Source organism: Cervus canadensis, chromosome X (genome assembly GCF_019320065.1).
Source record: "Cervus canadensis isolate Bull #8, Minnesota chromosome X, ASM1932006v1, whole genome shotgun sequence".
Taxonomy (NCBI): Eukaryota; Metazoa; Chordata; class Mammalia; order Artiodactyla; family Cervidae; genus Cervus; species Cervus canadensis.
The window spans coordinates 50,136,849-50,158,171 of record NC_057419.1 but is presented as its reverse complement, the minus strand read 5'-3'; the positions used below and the strand labels follow the sequence as shown (position 1 = coordinate 50,158,171).

The 21,323-nt window shown below is 45.1% G+C and overlaps 1 protein-coding gene across 2 annotated transcripts in view; it reads left to right on the top strand.

The window, feature by feature from the left end:
• Positions 1–1,115: 1,115 nt before the first annotated feature.
• The window catches only part of SYN1 (synapsin I), a 51,846-nt gene continuing 31,638 nt past the window's right edge, over positions 1,116–21,323 (top strand). For both annotated transcript variants that reach the window (XM_043458124.1, XM_043458123.1), the window contains exons 1-5: positions 1,116–1,649; positions 17,239–17,296; positions 17,402–17,493; positions 19,563–19,719; positions 19,892–19,981. In XM_043458124.1, the coding sequence (XP_043314059.1) occupies positions 1,273–1,649; positions 17,239–17,296; positions 17,402–17,493; positions 19,563–19,719; positions 19,892–19,981 (774 nt within the window). In that variant the 5' untranslated portion in view covers positions 1,116–1,272. The remainder of the gene's footprint in view (positions 1,650–17,238; positions 17,297–17,401; positions 17,494–19,562; positions 19,720–19,891; positions 19,982–21,323) is intronic.

Sequence of the window (21,323 nt, the reverse complement as noted above, 5' to 3'; positions counted from 1 at the left end):
AGTTGGTCAGGTAATTGTTTTTATAGGTGAGGAAGCTGAGTTTCAGAGATGTTAAGTCACTTTCCCAAGAGTATAGTGGAGGCCCAGTTTGAACCCAGGCACTCTGACTCCAGACCTCACACCATGACCTTGTTTGAACACGCCAAAGATTTAATAAATGGAGAATGTAGAAATGAATAAGTGGATGATTCATTTGAAAGTCCTTCAGGCAGAAAAGACTCCAAATCTGCCTAGGTCTCTGTGTGTCCGTGTGGTGCTTCTGTGTGTGTGTGTAGGCATATTCATGTGCATGTATGCATGTATGCCCATGAGTATTACCCTGGGCTTGTTTGTGTCAGTATAGATACTTAGATCGGTGTGTCCTCTGTACATGCCTCCGTATGTTTCCCTACTTTTGTGTATTTCTATATGTATCTCCACGTACGTGTCATTCCCAGTGTGCCTCCAGGACGCCCCCCAACCCTGGGCAAGGGTGTACATTCTGCCCAAGTGTCCACCTCCGCCTGTCTGATGCTGTCTACACCACCCCCTCATCCATCTCTCTGCCTAGCTAAGCCTATGTGGATGTGGGAAACTGATCTTGCAGAGTACTGCGTGTGACCCTCAACTCTCGCTGTGAAGGGGTTATTTCTCTACTTTTGAGTCTCCGAGTATAACTCCATTCCCACCCCCCAAATGCCTCCTGTGGTGAATATCAACACTGGAAACCTAGTATCTGCAGAGGGTCCTAGGTGTGGGTGCGAGTGCATGTGAAGACCAGGATCAGACAGGGTGGGAGGTTTGCCTGATGCACCCACCCGACCCTCCGGACAGGCTCCCACCCCGCCCCCATCCCCAAATTGCGCACCCCCAATTGGAGGCGGGGGAGGGGAGACAGGATGCGGCGTGGCGCTTGCGCACTTATGCCTTCAGCACCGCGGACAGCTCCTTCGCCCCCGCCTGCCGGCGCGCGCCACCGCCGCCCCAGCACTGAAGGCGCGCTGACGTCACTCGCCGCTCCTCCGCAAACTCCCCTTCGCAGTCGCCTTGGTCGCGTCCGCGCCGCCGCCGGCCCAGCCGGGCTGCACCACACGGGGCGCGAAATAGGGGGTCACGGGCGCGACCAACCGCGCTGCGGCGGCGGCGGCGACTCAGCGCTGCCTCAGTCTGCAGCGGGCAGCGGAAGAGTCGTGTCGTGCCTGAGAGCGCAGCGGTGCTCCTGGGCCCCTCGCGGTCCGCCCCCGCGGCTCCTGACCAGACTGCTCCTAAGACCCCCTGCCCCGCGCCGCAGCCATGAACTACCTGCGGCGCCGCCTGTCGGACAGCAACTTCATGGCCAATCTGCCAAATGGGTACATGACAGACCTGCAGCGCCCGCAGCCGCCCCCACCGCCGCCCGCTGCCCCCAGTCCCGGGGCCACGACCGGTCCTGCGACCGCCACTGCCGAGAGGGCCTCTTCGGCCGCCCCCGTGGCCTCTCCGGCTGCCCCTAGCCCCGGGTCCTCGGGGGGCGGTGGCTTCTTCTCGTCGCTGTCCAATGCGGTCAAGCAGACCACGGCGGCGGCGGCCGCCACCTTCAGCGAGCAGGTGGGCGGCGGCTCTGGGGGCGCAGGCCGTGGGGGCGCTGCCGCCAGGGTGCTGCTGGTAATCGACGAGCCCCACACCGACTGGTAAGCCACTGCTGCGGACGTACCCCCGCGGTTCTGGGTCCCCAGATCATCCCATGATGAGCAATTATTGAGCGCCGCTTGTTTGCCCTCTGTCTGCCCGCCTCACCCAAACCATCTTCCTTTAAATTATTATGCGAAGTGCTTCCTGTGTGCCCCGCGCTTGCCTCCCCGCTGCCCTCACCCAAGCCTTCTTGATCCATACAGGGAACAGTTATGGGGCGCCTGCTGTCTGCCTCCATCCCACAAGCCTGACTTCAGTATATCCTGTGAGCATTCAAGAGTCTGATGTGCCCTGCACCCCGCAACCCGTGCCCCAAAGGTCTTGTCCTCTAATGGATCTTGTGAGCATTTATCAAGTACCAGCAGTGTGCCTCAGTGGGGAATCCTTCCTCAAGGCGTTTGGCTTACATGAATTTTGTGAACATTCGTTGGGAGCTTGATATGTGTTTTGTCCTCCTCAGTCCTTGCCCTAAGGCCTTCTCTGATCTCGTGAGCATGTATCCAGAGTGCACTATGTGCCCCACCCCAGCCCTCACCTCAAAAACCTTTTAAACTATTCACTGAACATTGATTGAATGCCTGCTGTGTATCCCACCCCAGCTTCTTGCCAATAGCGTTGCCTTTAATGGATCCTGTGAGTTTTTATTGAATGCCTTCTGTGTGCCCCAATTCAGTCCCCCTAAGGGCTTATTTCTCCAAAGGATCTAAGAAGCATTTATTAAGTGCCTGGTGTATGCCCCATCCCCAAGCCCTTTCCTCAAACATATTTTCCTTAAATGAGTTCTATGAGCGTTTTTAAACCTACTGTGTGAGGCTTATCTTCACACTCTGCTCTAAATCCTTTTCCTACAGCAGACGGATCTAGAAGGCATTCATTTGAGTGCCTCCCTTACCGCCTATTCTCAACTACTTCTTCAACGATCTTTCCTTTGGTGGACCCAGCTAGTCTTTATCAACTGCCTGATCTAAAGGTGTGAGCCTTCTCTAAAGGCTCTTTCCTTCAGTGTATTCAGCAAGCATTTATTGAGTGCCCACTGTTTATGTCACCCCAGACCTTTTCCTCCAGTGGCTTCAGTCTGTATATATTGAGCACCATCTGCATGACTCAACCTCAGATCTTGTCCATAAAGACCTTTGCCTCCAATTAATACAGTGATCATATATCTGCACTTACTGTGTGGAGCATCTCAATCTGTCTTTCCAAATACCTCTTTAAAAAATCACTCTTGGAGCATTTGTGGAGTACCCACTGTGTGCTGATTCTGTGCCTTCTTCATAAAAGCCTTTCTTCCCAAGGATGGAGAATCAAGCTTACATAAATCAAGTTACTGTATCCCCATTTCCCTTCCCCCAAAGACTTTTCCTCCAGTGGATCCAGTGGTGATATGCTCTTCCATAGCCTCCCCCCTCCCATCCTCCCCAAAGACCTTTTCTTTTAACAGATGAAGTGAGCATTTGGTCATTGTCTGCCAGGTGCTCGATTCTAGATCACCTTCCCCCAAAGGCATTTTCCTCCAGCGGCTCCTGTGAGCATTTGTGTAGTGCTTCCTGTGTGCTCTATATTCACACCTCCTCCCCAAAGTGCTTTTCTTCCAGTGGGTGCATGAGCACATTTGCAGTACCTGTTGTGTGTAGGAAGTAGATTCCCCTTCTTTACTGTTAGGATAACCTATGCCAGTCATACAACATCTCCACAGAGTCCTTTCCTTCGATAAATCTAGAACCAAATTTAGAAGGGTTACCTTTTCTCACTCTCTTCAGTCTCCCTAGGATTCCCTCTCCCAATCTTAAGACCCCAAAAGGATTTTTTTTTCTATTTAAGCCAATAAACACTTAACTGAGCAGTTACTACTTAAGAGCCATTCTCAACTTCCCCTTTCCAAGCTTGGAAGTTCCTGCCCTTGTCTCAAGAGCTCTCTCTCCAGGGGTCCCCTTCAGCCTAAATATATTGATTACCAGCTCTTTACTGGTTAATTACCTCTCCTCTGCCAGGAGCCCTTACCCAGCAGGCTTTCTCTCTATTCAGAGCCATTTATTCATTCTACAGATAGTTGTTGCATACTTTCCATGTGTTAAACTATGGGAGGCATTTATTATGCACTACAATACACTAGGAAGAAGCCTCCTTCAGTTCCTTTTCCTTCTAATCCCAACCACCTTGGGTTTTTCATACCTTCTCCTCCACTCAACCCCAACAATCTTTTAATGAGCACTTATTTTATACTACTGAGAACCCATAGTCAGTGCCTTTTCTCCCCCTCCTGTAGCCCTAATTCCTCCTTCAACAATCTCCATCCTGCCTTTCACATGACACAATCTCAAAAACTCACGATGTGTACCTACTGCATTCTGGCTAGGAACCCTCTCCCACATAGTAGCCATCTTCCCCACTGCTCTTTCCCCCCAATTAATCCAAAAAGGATTTATCACTCTCTTGCTGTGTTCTGTTCAAACAACAACATTCCCATCCCTGCAGCAGACTCCTCCACTCTCTTCTCCTTCAATCCATAAAGCATTTATTGAACACGTGTTTTAATTCCTTCACCAACACCCACTCACACAGATGCCATCTTCCTGGCTAAATTTGCTCTATTGAAGTCAACAAACCTTATTGAAGTCCTTGCTGTACCTTGGGGGCTTCCCAGGTGGCGCTAGTGGTAAAGAATCTGCAGCCAATGCAGGAGACGCAAGAGATGTGGTTCTGATCCCTGGTTTGGAAAGATCCACTGGAATATTTTAGTAACCCCCCTCCTTTCGACCTACCCTTCTTCACTCCAACCCTCCAGGCAGGTCCTTTGCTGCTGCCTTTTCCTTCATTCCATTAAGCATTTATTAATTATCTACAGACCACTGTCAAGACCCTTCCCCTACCATAATCACAACTCCTGTATTTTACACTGTTTCTTCTAATTTGTCTAGCAAGCACTTACTGAGCACCTGCTGAATTCTGTGAACTATTCTTCCCTCCCACTTCTGTATCCCGAAAACCTTCCTTTATCCCAGCAGTCGCTTCAGTCTTTTCTTCCAGTCAACCTAGCAACTATTTATTTAGTGTCTGGTATAGATGGGGTGGGATGGGCAAAGGGAGGGAGCCTGTGTACATCAGGTTTAGTGTGAGGAACAGAGACTGCATCACCAACTTGCAGACATTCAGAACCACACAAGCTTAGGGATCTCAGCCTGGAATAAAAGGAATCGTGCAAACTCTGTAATGGGGTTGTACACCTAAGTACAGTCTGGTGCCTTCCCCACCAAACCTCACCACTCTCATTCTTTCCTGGGTCTTGAGTCCTGTGTGCTTTGAAGCTGCAAACTCAGAGTTGAGACTCATCACCTCTTTTTACAGATCATTTAGTCCAGTGTTTTTCCAGCTGTAGGTCACCTCTTGGCTTGTGACCAGTGTTTCATTTTCTCCATGAAATGAAAATAAAACTATGATAAATGATAATATTGATACATGAAAATAAAAAATGAGAGTACATTGCACATAGTAAGTGGAATTATTATTTAGTGAAACTTACTCCAATAAGAAATATAATCATTAATGTGTACCATACATATTACATGTATTCTGTAATATATTTGTTATACAGTGGGTTTATAGTATCACATACATATATATGTATATGTTTCTTTTCATGAAATGAAATAGAATAGGAAATATGACCCCATTGTACATATTAAAGGTAATTATTTACTGAAACTTTCATTCTACTATATGCATATTTATATACATTCTAGATACTGCAACACATAATACATAACATGCAATATGTTATATAAGACATCCTATATTAAATTTTCTGTATGTGTGTCTTATATAATATATATTAAATATATCTGCTAAGTCACTTCAGTCGTATCCGACTCTGTGTGACCCCATAGACAGCAGCCCACCAGGCTTCCCCGTCCCTGGGGTTCTCCAGGCAAGAACACTGGAGTGGGTTGCCATTTCCTTCTCCAATGCATGAAAGTGAAAAGTGAAAGTGAAGTCACTCAGTCGTGTCCAACTTTTAGCAACCCCATGGACCGCAGCCTACCAGGCTCCTCCGTCCATGGGATTTTCCAGGCAAGAGCACATATAGAACGTTCTTATTGTGGCTTCTTTTCTTAGACTTCCCTGGATGCAGACTCTGAGATTTGTGTGCAGATTGATCAGGGAGAGCTCTTGGGAACAATGTGTGTTGCAGAGGAGTAGTGGGGGAAGCAGGACTTGGCAGATGGAAAGGTTGAGCAGCTGTGATGCTGTGCAGCAATTGCTCCAGCCAATCACCTGGGGAGCTCTGGAGCTGGGATGACCCTTCAGAGTTGTCCCAATTGAGATGGGGTGGCCAGGCTTTTCTAGTCTTGCATTAGTCAGTCAGTGACTGCAAGTTGCCCTCTGGGAGGAGGCATAATTTTGCAGAAGGTGAGTCCCTGCTGTAGGGGGCAGTTCCCAGTGATGGACAGCACTGTGAGCCCTCAGCAGCAGATATTCCCAGAAGCTGGAGGACAGTTATGACCAGAAGGAGGGGCTTGAAGATCTGAGTAGAGCACATAGGCAACCCCCAGGACTTCTCAGATTGACTTGCTTTTCAGAAGTTCATTCCATCTGGGAACAGCGTTTCTAGGATTCTAATTGGTCTTGTTTTCTGGGGGGCACTTGAAAGAGCCCAGTTAGTGGGACAAACTACAGCCTCCACTGTAGTTTGATAAATGTGGCATAAATAAATGATACATTGTTTCCTTCCTGTACTATACAATCTAGATTCCCCTCACCCTCAGCTAGCACCTCTCTTGGTCACAGTGGCTTACCTGGTGAGTGATCCATTCCCTTATCCTTAAGGGATCCCTGAACTCCTGGTCCCCATCTGCTCAGGCTATGACTGCTGTACTTATCCATTTGCCTTCAATGTTGAACAAGAAATGCCAACAAGATGTCAAAGCAGATAGCCTTGGGGCCAAATATATTCCTCCTTGCCCCCATTGTTTAATGGCAGCCCTATCTACTCCTGGGCTTCCCTGGTGGCTCAATGGTAAAGAATCCACCCGCTAATGCAGGAGACTTAGGTTCAATCCCTGGGTCAGGAAGATCCCCTGGAGAAGGAAATGGCAACCCACACCAGTATTCTTGCCTGGGAAATCCCATGGACAGAGGAACCTGGCGGGCTACAGTCCATGGGGTCGCAAAGTGTCAGGCACGACTTAGCAACTAGACAACAGCAACTATATCCTCCTGATGATCAGGGTCCATGCCCCTGCTGAGACAGACTCATCTTCTTACCCATTGCCTTGTGAAACCTGAAGTGTCCATGTAACAGTTAAAGCTTATAATGTAATAGGGTTCTTGCTGTGTCCCCTGGTAGCAGTGTTCCCCCTTGGAAAACCAGGACCTTTAACCTGGCAGAGCCCTGAGGGAACAGGAAACATACATTCCAAAAGTGGGTCCGGGGGACTGATGGTAAGCTAGGCCACTCTTACTTTCACCTCTGAGTTCCCAAACCAGTGTATTCTACCTGTAAGGAACACAGCCCAAACACTGTTCATTGATTTAGGGTGTATACTGTGTTTTGGAGGATGGTACCCCATTCTTGCACAGTATCACCTCCAAACTGAAATCTTAGCTGTGGCTATGCCAATTCGTTCCATCACTCTGTCTGACTAGCAGCTTCTGCATGGTGTGGTATAGAATGTCATCTGTATAAAATGTGAGTTGATTTCAGGGTTGTGGGCTTACCTTTACACCTCCTTTGCTGTAAAGTGTGTCCTTCAGTTTATTTCACTGTTATGTGGGATGCCATACTGGTGGATCAAATATTATGTAAGCCCTTGGACAGTGATGCTGGCTAAGGTCCTGTAGTCAGGAAAAGCAAACTCATATATAGAATATTCCAGTCAAAATGAATCATTACTTTTTCCAGAGTAGGAGCCCAGTGTAGTCAGCTCACCACAGAATGGCTGGTTGCCTTCCTAAGGGATGGTGCTGCGTTGGGGACCCAATATTGGTCTCTGATGCTGACAGGTTGGACATTCAGCAATGATGCTATAGGCCCCACACTCAGCCTCCATCTCTGTTACCCTTGCCACTTCATATGTGTGCCCATCTGCCAGCACTGGGGCGGCTGATTCTAGAAACTGGCTGACATCATTTGGCTGAGTCATTCTACCTGGTTGCTTAGTGCCACTTTCAGGGTGGATGCTATCTGGTGGGTGTTAACACACAATACAAAGATCTTCACTCTGTTTCATCTCCAATCCCATTTGTCCACCCACATTTCGCTGTCCCAGACCTCCTTTTCCTGATCTTCCAATATTGTTCCTTCAAGGCCTCTGCCTAATCAGCCAAGCCATTTACCACTGCCCAACAGTGAATATGTATTCGAATCTTGGGTTGCTTCTATTTCCCAACAAAATAGATGACCAGGTGCATAGCTCAAAGCTCTGCCCCTTGGGAGTTTTACCACTGTTTTTCAAGGTCACTCTGAATGGGACTATAGGATCACCCCTGTTCATTTTTGTCCATTCCAGCCACATACCAAGCCAACCCATTTGTGAACCAAGCTTAAGATTTTTCTCCCTTCATCTGCTGGTTCTAAGGAGTTCTCTTAGTGAGCTGAGGGAGGCACTAACACAACAGTGTGGATGACACAGGCATCCGGGTTACTTGCTCAGACAGCTTGCTTGGTCCTGTCTGGGATCAATCCTGGCTGCTGGGCTTATCTGACTTCATTACTTGGTGGGCCTGGCATGACCTAGCTCATAACAGGCACCAGGATACGTGGTTCCTTGGTACCTGTGGTCAAGCATTCTGTCTCACTCAGGGTCCAGTACTGTACCAGGATTTGTTTCTCAAAAGCTGTGTAATTCTCTGCTGCAGATGGCGTGGCCTTGGTCCAGAACCCCAGGGGCCTCCCACTCAGGCATCCTGTAAGCTCCACATTGCATTTTCCCCCACTATGCAGTATCATAGGATCTGCTGGATCATATACCCTGAGTGGCAGGACTGCTTGCACCACAGCCTGGACCTGTTCAGGGCTAGCAGCCTTAGATGTCACCTGAAATATGGATCAGAACAGTATTTCCAGGTGTGGAATATGCTGCCTCCAGAACCTGAGGACTCTTCCCATCTGTTGTGTTTTTATTCATCACAGTGGGAGGCGTGTGATGCGATGCTTTGCCCTATGATTTGGAGGGGCTGTTCTGGCATACCTTGGACCCCCAAATCCCTAGAAACTGTACTAATATGGCAGGACCCTGAGTGTTTTTAGGGTTTACCTCCCACCCTCTGGAGTGCATGTGTCTTATCAAGGCTGTGTGCTAACCAACTCTTGTTCACGTTGCCTAATCAATATGATGTAATTGATATAGTAGTCCAATGTGATAGTCCCTGGGAAGTCCAGATAGTCCATTTCTCCTTCGATTATATGATAACATAGGGTGAGAAAGATAACTTAGCCCTATGGCAAGACCATCAATATATATTGTGGCCAGTCCCAGATGAAAGTGAAATGTCTCTGATCTTCTGATCAAAATAGAAAAGGCATTCACTACATCAGTGGCCACCTGCCATACCTGAGATCTCTTCATTTGCTCCAGCAATGTCAGCATGACTAGTACTGCAGCTTCAATCAGTGCTACCATTTGGTTGAGCTTGCAGTAGTCTACATTCTCAAGGATCCACCCAGCCTCCTCAGGGCCCAAATTGGTTAATTCAGCAGAGATATGATGGGACTGAGTTTCCCGGGTAGCTCAACTGGTGGAGAATCTGCCTGCAATGCAGGACACCCCTGTTTGATTTCTGGATCAGGAAGTTCCCTTGGAGAAGGGATAGGCTACCCACTCCAGTATTCTTGGGCTTCCCTGGTGGCTCTGATAGTAAAGAATCCACCTGCAATGCAGGAGACCTGGGTTTGATCCCTGGGTTGGGAAGATCCCTTGGAGGAGGGCATGGAAACCCACTCCAGTATTCTTGCCTGGAGAATCCCCATGGACAGAGGAGCGTGGTGGGCTATAGTCCATGGGGTCACAAAGAATCAGACATGACTGAGCGACTAAGCACATATACATGATGGGACTAACACCCCTGCATCCTTTGGATCTTTCAGAGGGACACTAATTTCTACCATCACCCTTAGGATAGATACAGTATTGTCTTTGATTTACAGGTTTGCTCAGAGAAGGCAGGAATAGTTTCTGAGGCATCCATTTGGACTTCCCAACTACCATAGCTCTTCCCCCACAGGCCAAGGAACTCATGCTGGGGTTCTGAAAACTACAGATATGTCCATTCCAATTAGGTGTTTGTGAGCTGGGAAAGTGATCACTAGGTGGATCTGTGGACCCAGTGTACCCACTGTGAGCAGGACCTGGGCTGGGATTTCATTTATGACCTTACCTCTACTGTGCTTCTCAACATGTCTGGTGCTACTCTCACCAACGTATTCCTCATTTGTAATTTGGGTATATGCTCTGGGCCCTCCCATAGAATATAGTCAGCTGGTTGGTATTCCAGACTGGAGCAGTGTATCTTATCTAACACATCAGCTCCTCTGAGCCCTTTGATCCTTTCCTCCACAATCTGCCATTGAAGTCTGGTGTTTCTACTTCACTTGGTGTGGGCCACTGTTCTTGCCAGGCTTCCAGAAGTCACCCAAATATTGTATCAGAAACATTTCCTAGAGTCCTTACCATGGTTTTAAGTTCCGTATCCTGGGAGAGTGCTCCAAGTTTATGCTTCATTCCCTTGATCCATTGTCCTCAGCATCCAGTCTCAGACATGCTTTTCCAACTCCTGCCGATACATGTTAGTCAGATTCTTCAGCTTCCACATATCATTCCTTTCCTTCCTTTGCAAGCTGAGAACCTCTCCAGTCAGGATGTGCTAGGATTTGACCCTATTTATTGATCTGGTTGCCAGGAGGGGAAGGGAAGTTGATTCTGAGAGGAAGAATTGTTTTATAAGGCACATGCTTTATCAAGGCCTGTGCATCATCTTCGAGCAAAGGGAAGATCTATATTCCAACAAGGAGAAGTGGGCTACTTCTGCAGACCCGGTGGGTTCAGGTGAATCTGTAAGGTCAGGGTGTTAAATGCATCTTCCCAGATATCCCCATCCCAATCTCAGGGCTCCACTCATGTCCTATTAGGGCACTGAGCATGGAATGGGGGATGTACTGGGCCTGAGAATTCAACCTTCTCTGAAGTTCTGCTACCCTTACAGTTAAGTCGTAAGTCTAATCTTCTCCTCAGTCTGCCCTCTGGTCACAGAAGATTGAGGTTTCCTTAAATACACCCAAATTTGCTGGCATATTGAGTGCGGCACTTTCAGAGTATCATCTTTTAGGATTTGAAATAGCTCAACTGGAATTCCATCACCTCCACTAGCTTTGTTCATAGTGATGCTTCTGAAGGCCCACTTGACTTCACATTACAGGATGTCTGGCTCTAGGTGAGTGATCACACCATCGTGATTATCTGGGTCATGAAGACCTTTTTTGTACAGTTCTTCTGTGTATTCTCACCACCTCTTCTTAATATCTTCTGCTTCTGTTAGGTCCATACCATTTCTGTCCTTTATTGAGCCCATCTTTGCATGAAATGTTCCCTTGGTATCTCTAATTTTCTTGAAGACATCTCTAGTCTTTCCCATTCTATTGTTTTCCTCTATTTCTTTGCATTGAGCACTGAGGAAGGCTTTCTTATCTCTCCTGGCTATTCTTTGGAACTCTGCATTCAAATGGGTATATCTTTCCTTTTCTCCTTTGCTTTTTGCTTCTCTTCTTTTCTCAGCTATTTGTAAGTCCTCCTTAGACAGCCATTTTGCTTTTTTGCATTTCTTTTTCTTGAGGATGGTCTTGATCACTGCCTCCTGTACAATGTCACGAACCTCCGTCCATAATTCATCAGGCACTCTGTCTATCAGATCTAGTCCCTTAAATCTATTTCTCACTTCCACTGTATAATCGTTAGGGATTTGATTTAGGTCATACCTGAATGGTCTAGTGGTTTTCCCTACTTTCTTCAATTTACGTCTGAATTTGGCAAATAGGAGTTCATGATCTGAGCCACAGTCAGCTCCCAGTCTTGTTTTTGCTGACTTTATAGAGCTTCTCCATCTTTGGCTGCAAAGAATATAATCAATCTGATTTCAGTGTTGACCATCTGGTGATGTCCATGTGTAGAGTCTTCTCTTGTGTTGTTGGAAGAGGGTGTTTGCTATGACCAGTGCGTTCTCTTGGCAAAATTCTATTAGCCTTTGCCCTCCTTCATTCTGTACTCCAAGGCCAAATTTCCCTGTTACTCCAGGTGATTCTTGACTTCCTACTTTTGCATTCCAGTCCCATATAATGAAAAGGACATCTTTTTTGGGTGTTAGTTCTAGAAGGTCTTGTAGGTCTTCATAGAACCATTCAACTTCAGCTTCTTCAGCGTTACTGGTCAGGGCATAGACTTGGATTACTGTGATATTGAATGGTTTGCCTTGGAAACGAACAGAAATCATTCTGTCATTTTTGAGATTGCATCCAAGTACTGCATTTCGAACTCTTTTGTTGACTATGATGGCTACTTCTAAGTGATTCTTGCCCACAGTGTAGATATAATGATCATCTGAGTTAAATTCACCCATTCCAGTCCATTTTAGTTCGCTGATTCCTAGAATGCCAACGTTCACTCTTGCCATCTCCTGTTTGACCACTTCCAATTTGCCTTGATTCATAGACCTAACATTCCAGGTTCCTATGCAGTATTGCTCTTTACAGCATCAGACCTTGCTTCCATCACCAATCACATCCACAACTGGGTGTTGTTTTTGCTTTGGCTCCGTGTCTTCATTCTTTCTAGAGTTATTTCTCCACTGATCTCCAGTAGCATATTGGGCACCTACCAACCTGGGGAGTTCATCTTTCAGTGTCCTATCTCTTTGCCTTTTCATACTGTTCATGGGGTTCTCAAGGCAAGAATACTGAAGTGGTTTGACATTCCCTTCTCCAGTGGACCACATTTTGTCAGAACTCTCCACCATGACCTGGAAAAGGTCAGTTTTTATTCCAATCCCAAAGAAAGATAATGCCAAACAATGCTCAAACTACCAGACAATTGCACTCATCTCACACACTAGTAAAGTAATGCTAAAAGTTCTCCAAGCCAGGCTTCAACAGTACATGAACCGTGAACTTTCAGATATTCAAGCTGGTTTTAGAAAAGGCAGAGAAACCAGAGATCAAATTGCCAACATCCGCTGGATCATCAAAGAAGCAAGAGAGTTCCAGAAAAAACATCTATTTCTGCTTTATTGACTATGCTAAAGCCTTTGACTATGTGGATCACAATAAACTGTAGAAAATTCTGAAAGAGATGGGAATACCAGACCACCTGACCTGCCTCTTGAGAAATCTGTATGCGGGTCAGGAAGCAACAGTTAGAACTGGACATGGAACAACAGACTGGTTCCAAATAGAAAAAGGAGGACGTCAAGGCTGTATATTGTCACCATGCTTATTTAACTTATATGCAGAGTACATCATGAGAAACGCTGGGCTAGAAGAAGCACAAGCTGGAATCAAGATTGCCGGGAGAAATATCAATAACCTCAGATATGCAGATGATACCACCCTTATGGCAGAAAGTGAAGAAGAACTAAAGAGCCTCTTGATGAAAGTGAAAGAGGAGAGTGAAAAAGTTGCCTTAAACCTCAACATTCAGAAAACTAAGATCATGGCATCCAGTCCCATCACTTCATGGCAAATAGATGGGGAAACAGTGTCAGACTTTATTTTTCTGGGCTCCAAAATCACTGCAGTTGGTGACTGCAGCCATGAAATTAAAAGACACTTGCTCCTTGGAAGAAAAGTTATGACCAACGTAGACATCATATTAAAAAGCAATGACATTACCAACAAAGGCCCGTCTAGTTAAGGTTTTTCTAGTAGTCATGTATGGATGTGAGAGTTGGACTATAAAGAAAGCTGAGTGCCAAAGAATTGACACTTTTGGACTGTGGTGTTGGAGAAGACTCTTGAGAGTCCCTTGGCCTGCAAGGAGATCCAACCAGTCCATCCTAAGGGAAATCAGTCCTGAATATTCATTGGAAGGACTGATGTTGAAGCAGAAACTCTGATACTTCGGCCACCTGATTCGAAGAGCTGACTCATTTGAAAAGACTCTGATGCTGGGAAAGGTTGAAGGCGGGAGGAGAAGGGGACAACAGAGGATGAGATGGTTGGATGGCATCACCAACTCAATGACCATGAGTTTTAGTAAACTCCAGGAGTTGGTGATGGACAAGGAAGCCTGGTGTGCTGCAGTGCATGGGGTCTCGAAGAGTCGGACATGACTGAGCGACTGGACTGAACTAAATACACCCCAGGAGGTCTTTTGTCTTTTACATTTTGCTTTTTTTTTTTTTTAATTATTTATTTATTTGGCTGTGTCGGGTTTTAGTTGCAACACATAGGATCTTTAGTTGCATCATGTAGGATCTAGTTCCCTGAGCACAGTTTGAACCTGGGCCCCCTGTCTTGGAAGCACAGACCCTTAGCCACCAGACCACAGGGAAGTCTCTACATTTTGCTTTGAATTAGTGATTATTCACCCTGAGCATGTCATATATTTCTTCAGCTAATCAGTGGTGTTTAGTCACCCAAGTCTGGTTATCATTTTCCTCACACCTGTCAAGTACCAGCAATATTTCACCAGCTGGTGCATTCCCTTCCACTAGTATCTCATTACAGTCCACCATCAGTTAAGTTACTGCTGCTTCCAAACCCCATGGTCCTGCACTATAATTCTCCCACTCAGGAGAATCCACTCCATGCTGCATCTTTTCTCCCTAAAGACATCTCCAGTATCATAGGGTTTGCTACATCTTATGGTGCAAGTGGCATCCTGCTTGTACCACAGCCCAGACATGCCACAGGGCACTTTGTGTTACTACAGCATGTCAGAAGCTATCTATGCTGCATGCGTGCATGCTAAGTCGCTTCAGTCGTGTCCGACTCTTTGTGACCCCATGGACTGTAGCCCACCAGACTCCTCTGTCCATGGGATTCTCCAGGCAAGAACACTGGAGTGGGTTGCCATGCTGTTCTCCAGGGGATCTTTCCAACCCAGGGATCAAACCCATGTCTACTGAGACTCCTGCATTGCAGGCGGATTCTTTACCACTCAGCCACCAGGGAAGCCCTCATCTATGCTCCACCTGCACAAATGATGGCTCCTTTTTGCCTTCGGGCTGCTGGGTGGCCCAGCTCCAGAAAGGCAGTAGGGTTTTCTTTGTAATTTGACTTCTCTGACCCTCTGTTTTAGGTTGGGATCTCTGAAACAGATTTTTCAGGCAGAGAATTGCATGCACAGGCTTATTTTGGAGTGCCTTTGGGATCAACAAATGGTGCTAGTGGTAAAGAACCCACTTGCCAATGCAGGAAATGTAAGATGCTGGTTCGATCCCTGGATCAGGAAGATCCCCTGGAGGAGGGCATGGCAACCCACTCCAGTATTCTTACCTGGGAAATCCCATGGACAGAGGAGCCTGGTGGGCTATAGTGCATGGGCTTGCAAAGAGTCAGATACAACTAAAGCAACTTAGCACACATGCATTGGGATCAACAGCTGTAAGGAAGGCAAAGTTGAGCAGTTGGAGAAGTGGGTCCCCAGTGCAGTTGCATCTGAGGCCTCGGCTGATCCTAGAGAGCTTCTAGGGAGATCCTAGGGTGGTCCTTCAGAGTCAGGCTATAATTGAGGGGAAGAAGCTGGCCTTCATACTCACTCACAGACCAGATATAATCCATGGGCTGTCCAAAATAGGTATAACCTTGGGCAGGAAATTTCTCTGTGATAGAAGATAATTCCCCCAGTGACACAGCTGCTATCTGTCAACAGCTGATACTCAGGGTGCATTGGCCCTGAAGAGGAGACCTGAGCAGAGCACCATAGTATCCACTACATTTATGGTCAAAAAAGTTTGAAAAAGAAAGTAGTGATATAGTTTACACTCATCATTTTCTAAATGAAAAATGCACAGGTCTAAGAGACTCTCTTCCAACATCTGTGAGGGGACAGTGTCAGAGATGAAGTGGGAGGTAGGAGGGAAGAATGAAAGAGAGAAGAAAATAGCTTGTGGTCTTTGGGGTATGTCAGTGACATCACCAGAGTCCAGTTGTGCTGCATGTATATCAGAGACCCTGATGGTGTGCATGTAGGCAATCCCAGGAGTGGCTCCTCCCCTCAACCCCTGTCTATGAAAAACCTGATTGGTGATGAACTTCTGTTTGTGGACAAGCCTGTCGGATAGGAATCCTGGGCCTGGTGGAGGAGTCTAGCTGGGGATGGGCCCAGGGACAGTGACTTAGCAATTAGTGATATGCCTACTGCCATTCCTACCCCTCTTCCCTCCTGTAGTTTCCCCTTATCCTCAGTGGCATTTTCCTCCAACCTCATCATGGTTGACTCCAGCTTCTATTGATCCCTCACTAGCCTGAGGCCCTTAGTCTCCTCTTCCTTTTCTGATGCAGCTGCCCACTCATGGCTGCTGTGTTCCTCTTGGTGCACAACGACATATGGTAAATGTGTTCCTCCTTGGGAAAGGACCCAAGCAAAGAGATGCTGCAGCTCACACAGACAGGCACTGACACATACTTGGACATACTCCATATATATACACACACACACATACATACACACACATATATATGTATACACATACATGTGTATATATATACATATGTATATATATATATACGTGTGTGTGTGTATATATATATATATGAACATATATATATATGGTGGCTCAGCTGGTCAAGAACCTGCCTGCCAATGCAGAGATGCAAGAGATGCAGGTTCAGTCCCTAGGTTAGGAAGATCCTCTGGAGAAGGAAATGACAACCCACTCCAGTATTCTTGCCTGGAGAATCCCATGGACAGAGGAGCCTGGTGGGCTGTAGTCCATTGGGTCGCAAAAGAGTTGGACACGACTGAGTGTGTGCATACACACACACACACACACACACACACACACAGATATAGATATGTCCTCTAAGAATCTTTGCCATTTTACAAACCTCCATGCCATATTAAAGTATGTTACAGTATACAAAGCACTCCTTGTTTTGAGAAGTTTTTCAAATAGCAGTGTGACAAGCAAACCATACTTTGGGAAATGCCTGCACTCTGTTTTAAGAACTTATAATTTGCAGTGTCCTTTGACATTTATAGGGCTTCCCTTGTGGCTTAGCTGGTAAAGAATTCGCCTGCAATGTGGGAGACCTGGATTCGATCCCTGGGTTGGGAAGATCCCCTAGAGAAGGAAAAGGCTACCCACTCCAGTATTCTGGCCTGGAGAATTCCATGGACTATATAGTCCATGGGATCGCAAAGAGTCGGACACGACTGAGCAATTTAGTACCTTGACATTTACATACCTCCACAAGGATTATAACAGACTTCATTGTTCACAAACAACTGTTAGGTTTTTTTTCAAAATATTTCAACCATCATAAGTCATTTTATAGTTTCTGTAGTGGCACTGAAGGAGCAAAGGGGTCAAAGGACCGGCCTGGGTTTTGTCTTCCTGAGATTTGAGCATTGATAAATGTACTCTGCTTTTCCTCTCCAGGGCGAAATACTTCAAAGGGAAAAAGATCCATGGAGAAATTGACATTAAAGTAGAACAGGTTAGTTGGGGCAGGTGGACCTGTGGGGTCAACTGTCCATACTGAAAACTGAGTGGTCTTTTGTGTGTGATGTGAGTGAATCCCTGATTTTTTTTTTCTTCCCAGGCTGAATTCTCTGATCTCAACCTCGTGGCTCATGCCAATGGTGGATTCTCTGTGGACATGGAAGTTCTTCGGAATGGGGTGAAGGTTGTGCGGTGAGTGTAAAAAGGTCACCTTGGTATTGTGGGAGAGACATAAGGGCTCCCTTAGAGCTGAGGGAGAGTTCCCACCTCCTCTCCTATCTTTCTGTGAACAAGACTTAGGCACATTACAGTAGCTAAGATATAGAGACAACCTAAGTATCCATCAATGGATGAATGGATAAAGAAGAAGTGGTACACATACACACACACACACACAGGGATATTATTCAGCCATGAGAAGGAAAGAAATCCTGCCATTTGTGACAACATGGATGGATCTTGAGGCCATTATGCTAAGTGAGATAAATCAGACAGAGAAAGAGAAATACTGTATGCTATCACTTATATGTGGATTCTAAAAGACCCAAACTAATAGAAATCACCTTTCTAGAAAGGTGATTGCCAGAGGCTGGGGGAGGATGTGTAAGAATAGGAGAGATGTTTAAGAGTACAAGTTTGCAACTGGTAGATAAATAAGTCCTAGAGGTCTAATTCAGTATGCATGATATAAACAATAATACTGTATCATAATCAGCAAAGCTCCTATTATAAAAGACTAGATCTTAATTATTCCTACCATGAAGAAAAGAAATGATAATTATGTGACATGGTAAGGGTACTAACTAATGCTACAATGGCAATCATATTATAATATATTAATATAAATGTATCAAATAACATGTTATACACCTTCCTTGGTGGCTCAGTGGTAAAGAACCTGCCTGCAATGCAGGAGACCTGGGTTCCATCCCTGGGTCGAGAAGATCCTCTGGAGAAGGGATTGGCTACCCACTCCAGTATTCTTGCCTGGGAAATCCCATGGACAGAGGAGCCTGGCTGGCTACAAAAGGGTTGCAAAAGAGTTGGACACAACCTAGCAACTAAACAACAACAATACACCTTACACTTATATAATAATTGACATATAACATGTCAATTATATTCCAATTTTTTAAAAGAACTTAGGAACAGAATGCAGAGAAGGCAATGGCACCCCACTCCAGTACTCTTGCCTGGAAAATCCCATGGACGGAGGAGCCTGGTAGGCTGCAGTCCATGGGGAGTCGGTCACGACTGAGCGACTTCACTTTCACTTTTCACTTTCATGCATTGGAGGAGGAAATGGCAACCCACTCCAGTGTTCCTGCCTGGAAAATCCCAGGGACAGGGGAGCCTGGTGGACTGCCGTCTATGGGGTCGCACAGAGTCGAACATGACTGAAGCGACTTAGCAGCAGCAGCAGGAACAGAATGAAAGGAGATAGCTTCTCTTCTGAAGAGCCAAGGATCTCAGAAGTCAACAAGCCGAATTTTTCAGTGACTAATTCAGCAAGCATTTCTTGAGCATCTACTGCATACCAGGTGCTGCTCTCAGCATTTCACATTCAACAAGTATTTACTGAGTATCTGGTGTGTGCCAGGAGCTGTTCTTCATGCTGAGGTCCTGGAAGTGAACAAAACAGATCCCAAAAAGACCCCAAAAAAAATCTCTGCTCTCATGAAGCTTACATCCTACTGTGGCATACACATAATAAACAAAGAAGAAAATGTCACAGTGCTAAAAATATATATATGCATATCAGCAAAGGGCTGTAGTGATTGTTGGATGGTGAAGAGTCTGCAGTTTGGTTGCTGTAGACCAAAAGAGTGAGAGATATTTTAGGAAAGACCTGAAGGAGGTGGAAGAGTGGTGCATGCAGAAATCTAGGGAGGCTACATTTCAGGCTGAGGGAATAACCCATGTAGAGCTCTGAGGCTGGAATTTATTCTGGGCAGCATCCTTTGTGTAAAGTGGTAGTCTGAGAGATTGTGATGGGGAAACTGTGAGAGCTGAGTAGGCAAGCTGCAAGCTTACCTTGGTGAGGAAAAGAACAGGCAGGAAAGGCTTAAAAGGGAGTCACCAGATGAGGAGAGGTTAGGAAGGGCGCAGGTGGTGGAGGGAATAGCTTGTGTATGTGGCTGAGGTAAGAAACCACTATGCCGTTTCTAGGAGCCGTGGAGATTTCAAAACTTGACTTTTATTCTAAAGGTGGTGGGGAGCTTCTGGGGGGACCCTCAACACTCTTACCCTTGCCACCCCAGGTCCCTGAAGCCAGACTTCGTGCTGATCCGCCAGCATGCCTTCAGCATGGCACGGAACGGAGACTACCGCAGTTTGGTTATTGGGCTGCAGTATGCTGGAATCCCCAGCATTAACTCTTTGCATTCTGTCTACAACTTCTGTGACAAACCCTGGGTGGTAAGTGACAGGAAGGGTGCTACTGGCAGAGGGAATAGCTCATACATGCATGCGGGAGCTTGAACGCACTGTGATTTGGGGGATCAGAGGAAGCTTAGAACCTTGAAGTCCCAGCTTACAGACTCCCTCTAGGTGAAGGGACTTGCTGACCTGTCTCTCCTGGCTCTCATAGTTTGCCCAGATGGTTCGACTGCACAAGAAACTGGGGACAGAGGAATTCCCTCTAATCGATCAGACCTTCTACCCCAATCACAAAGAGATGGTGAGTCTAGGGGAAGGGAGTGGGCAGGAGGGAAAAGCATCATGCCTATTGCAATAATATTGCCAATGGATGTGTTGCTGGTGGAATGCCATCAAGAGAGTACAGCTGACACATGCACATGGAGGGCGATGTTGCTTTGTGATAGGGTTTGTTAATACCATAAATTTATGTATGCAGTTACAAGTATGATTTAAATCATTGATCCTGCTATAATATCTATTCTCACCAGGATTAAGAAACTGATTTCCAATGTAAACAGAATTAATGTAATGATTCAGGTTACGTTACATATACAAATCAAGGCATTGTTACTAACATTATCAAATATTCCTCCTGATAGAAATGTTAACAGTGTTTCAAATTAGGATTGCCAGTAAAGATTATCAGTAGCAATGTTATAAATTAAATTGTATGTAAATAGAAAATTTGACTGTTGGCTACTATTATCACAAATATAATCACTAACATTATAAATTATACCCATTCTTTCAAACTATTCTTATTGATGTAAATTATGAGTACAAGTGTTATAAATTATAGTTCCAAATAGAAGTTGAGTAATCGTTTCTAGTACCACTGAAGATTATAACTATTATTTAAATTATTATCAATATATAAATTATGCTCTAATACAAATTATAAGTCCCTGTTTTGAATTATATCATACTTAGTAATAAAAATTATATTATCATTACTAATATCATCAAATATTATAACTAAATTACAATTTATTACCAGTGCTATAAATTAAGGTTATCAATATAAGTGATTAGAACCTATTTTGTTAATTAAGGTATAATTACTAAAAGAAATTAAGCTATTAGTACAAACATTGTAACATACTGTTACAATTTATTGCCAATGTTATAAATTAAGATTACTAATATAAATTATGAATATCTATATTTTAAGCTATCCTACAGTTACTAATAGAAATCACTATTAATATGGTTAATAATCCTACTGATATCATAAATAGTTACTAAGATTAAAGTTATGATTACTAATATGTTATGAGTACAACAGTTATTAATCAAATTTTAGTTCCAAATAGAAATTGAGTCACTGTGCCTAGTGCCATCAAATTTTATAACTAATTTTACAAGTTTTTTATGATTTTATAAGTTGTGTTTACTTGTATAAGTTATCATCACCAGTTTTATGAATTAAATTACAATAAAATATCAGTATTGACCCAGCTTTATCAACTTAAATAAACATTGATTAAAGTAGTAAAAATTCTTACAAGTATTACTAATTATGGTCACTGATACAAATCAGCAGTGTTATGAATTAAGCTTACTTGTAGATGAAAATCAAATCATTACTTTGAAACCAAATT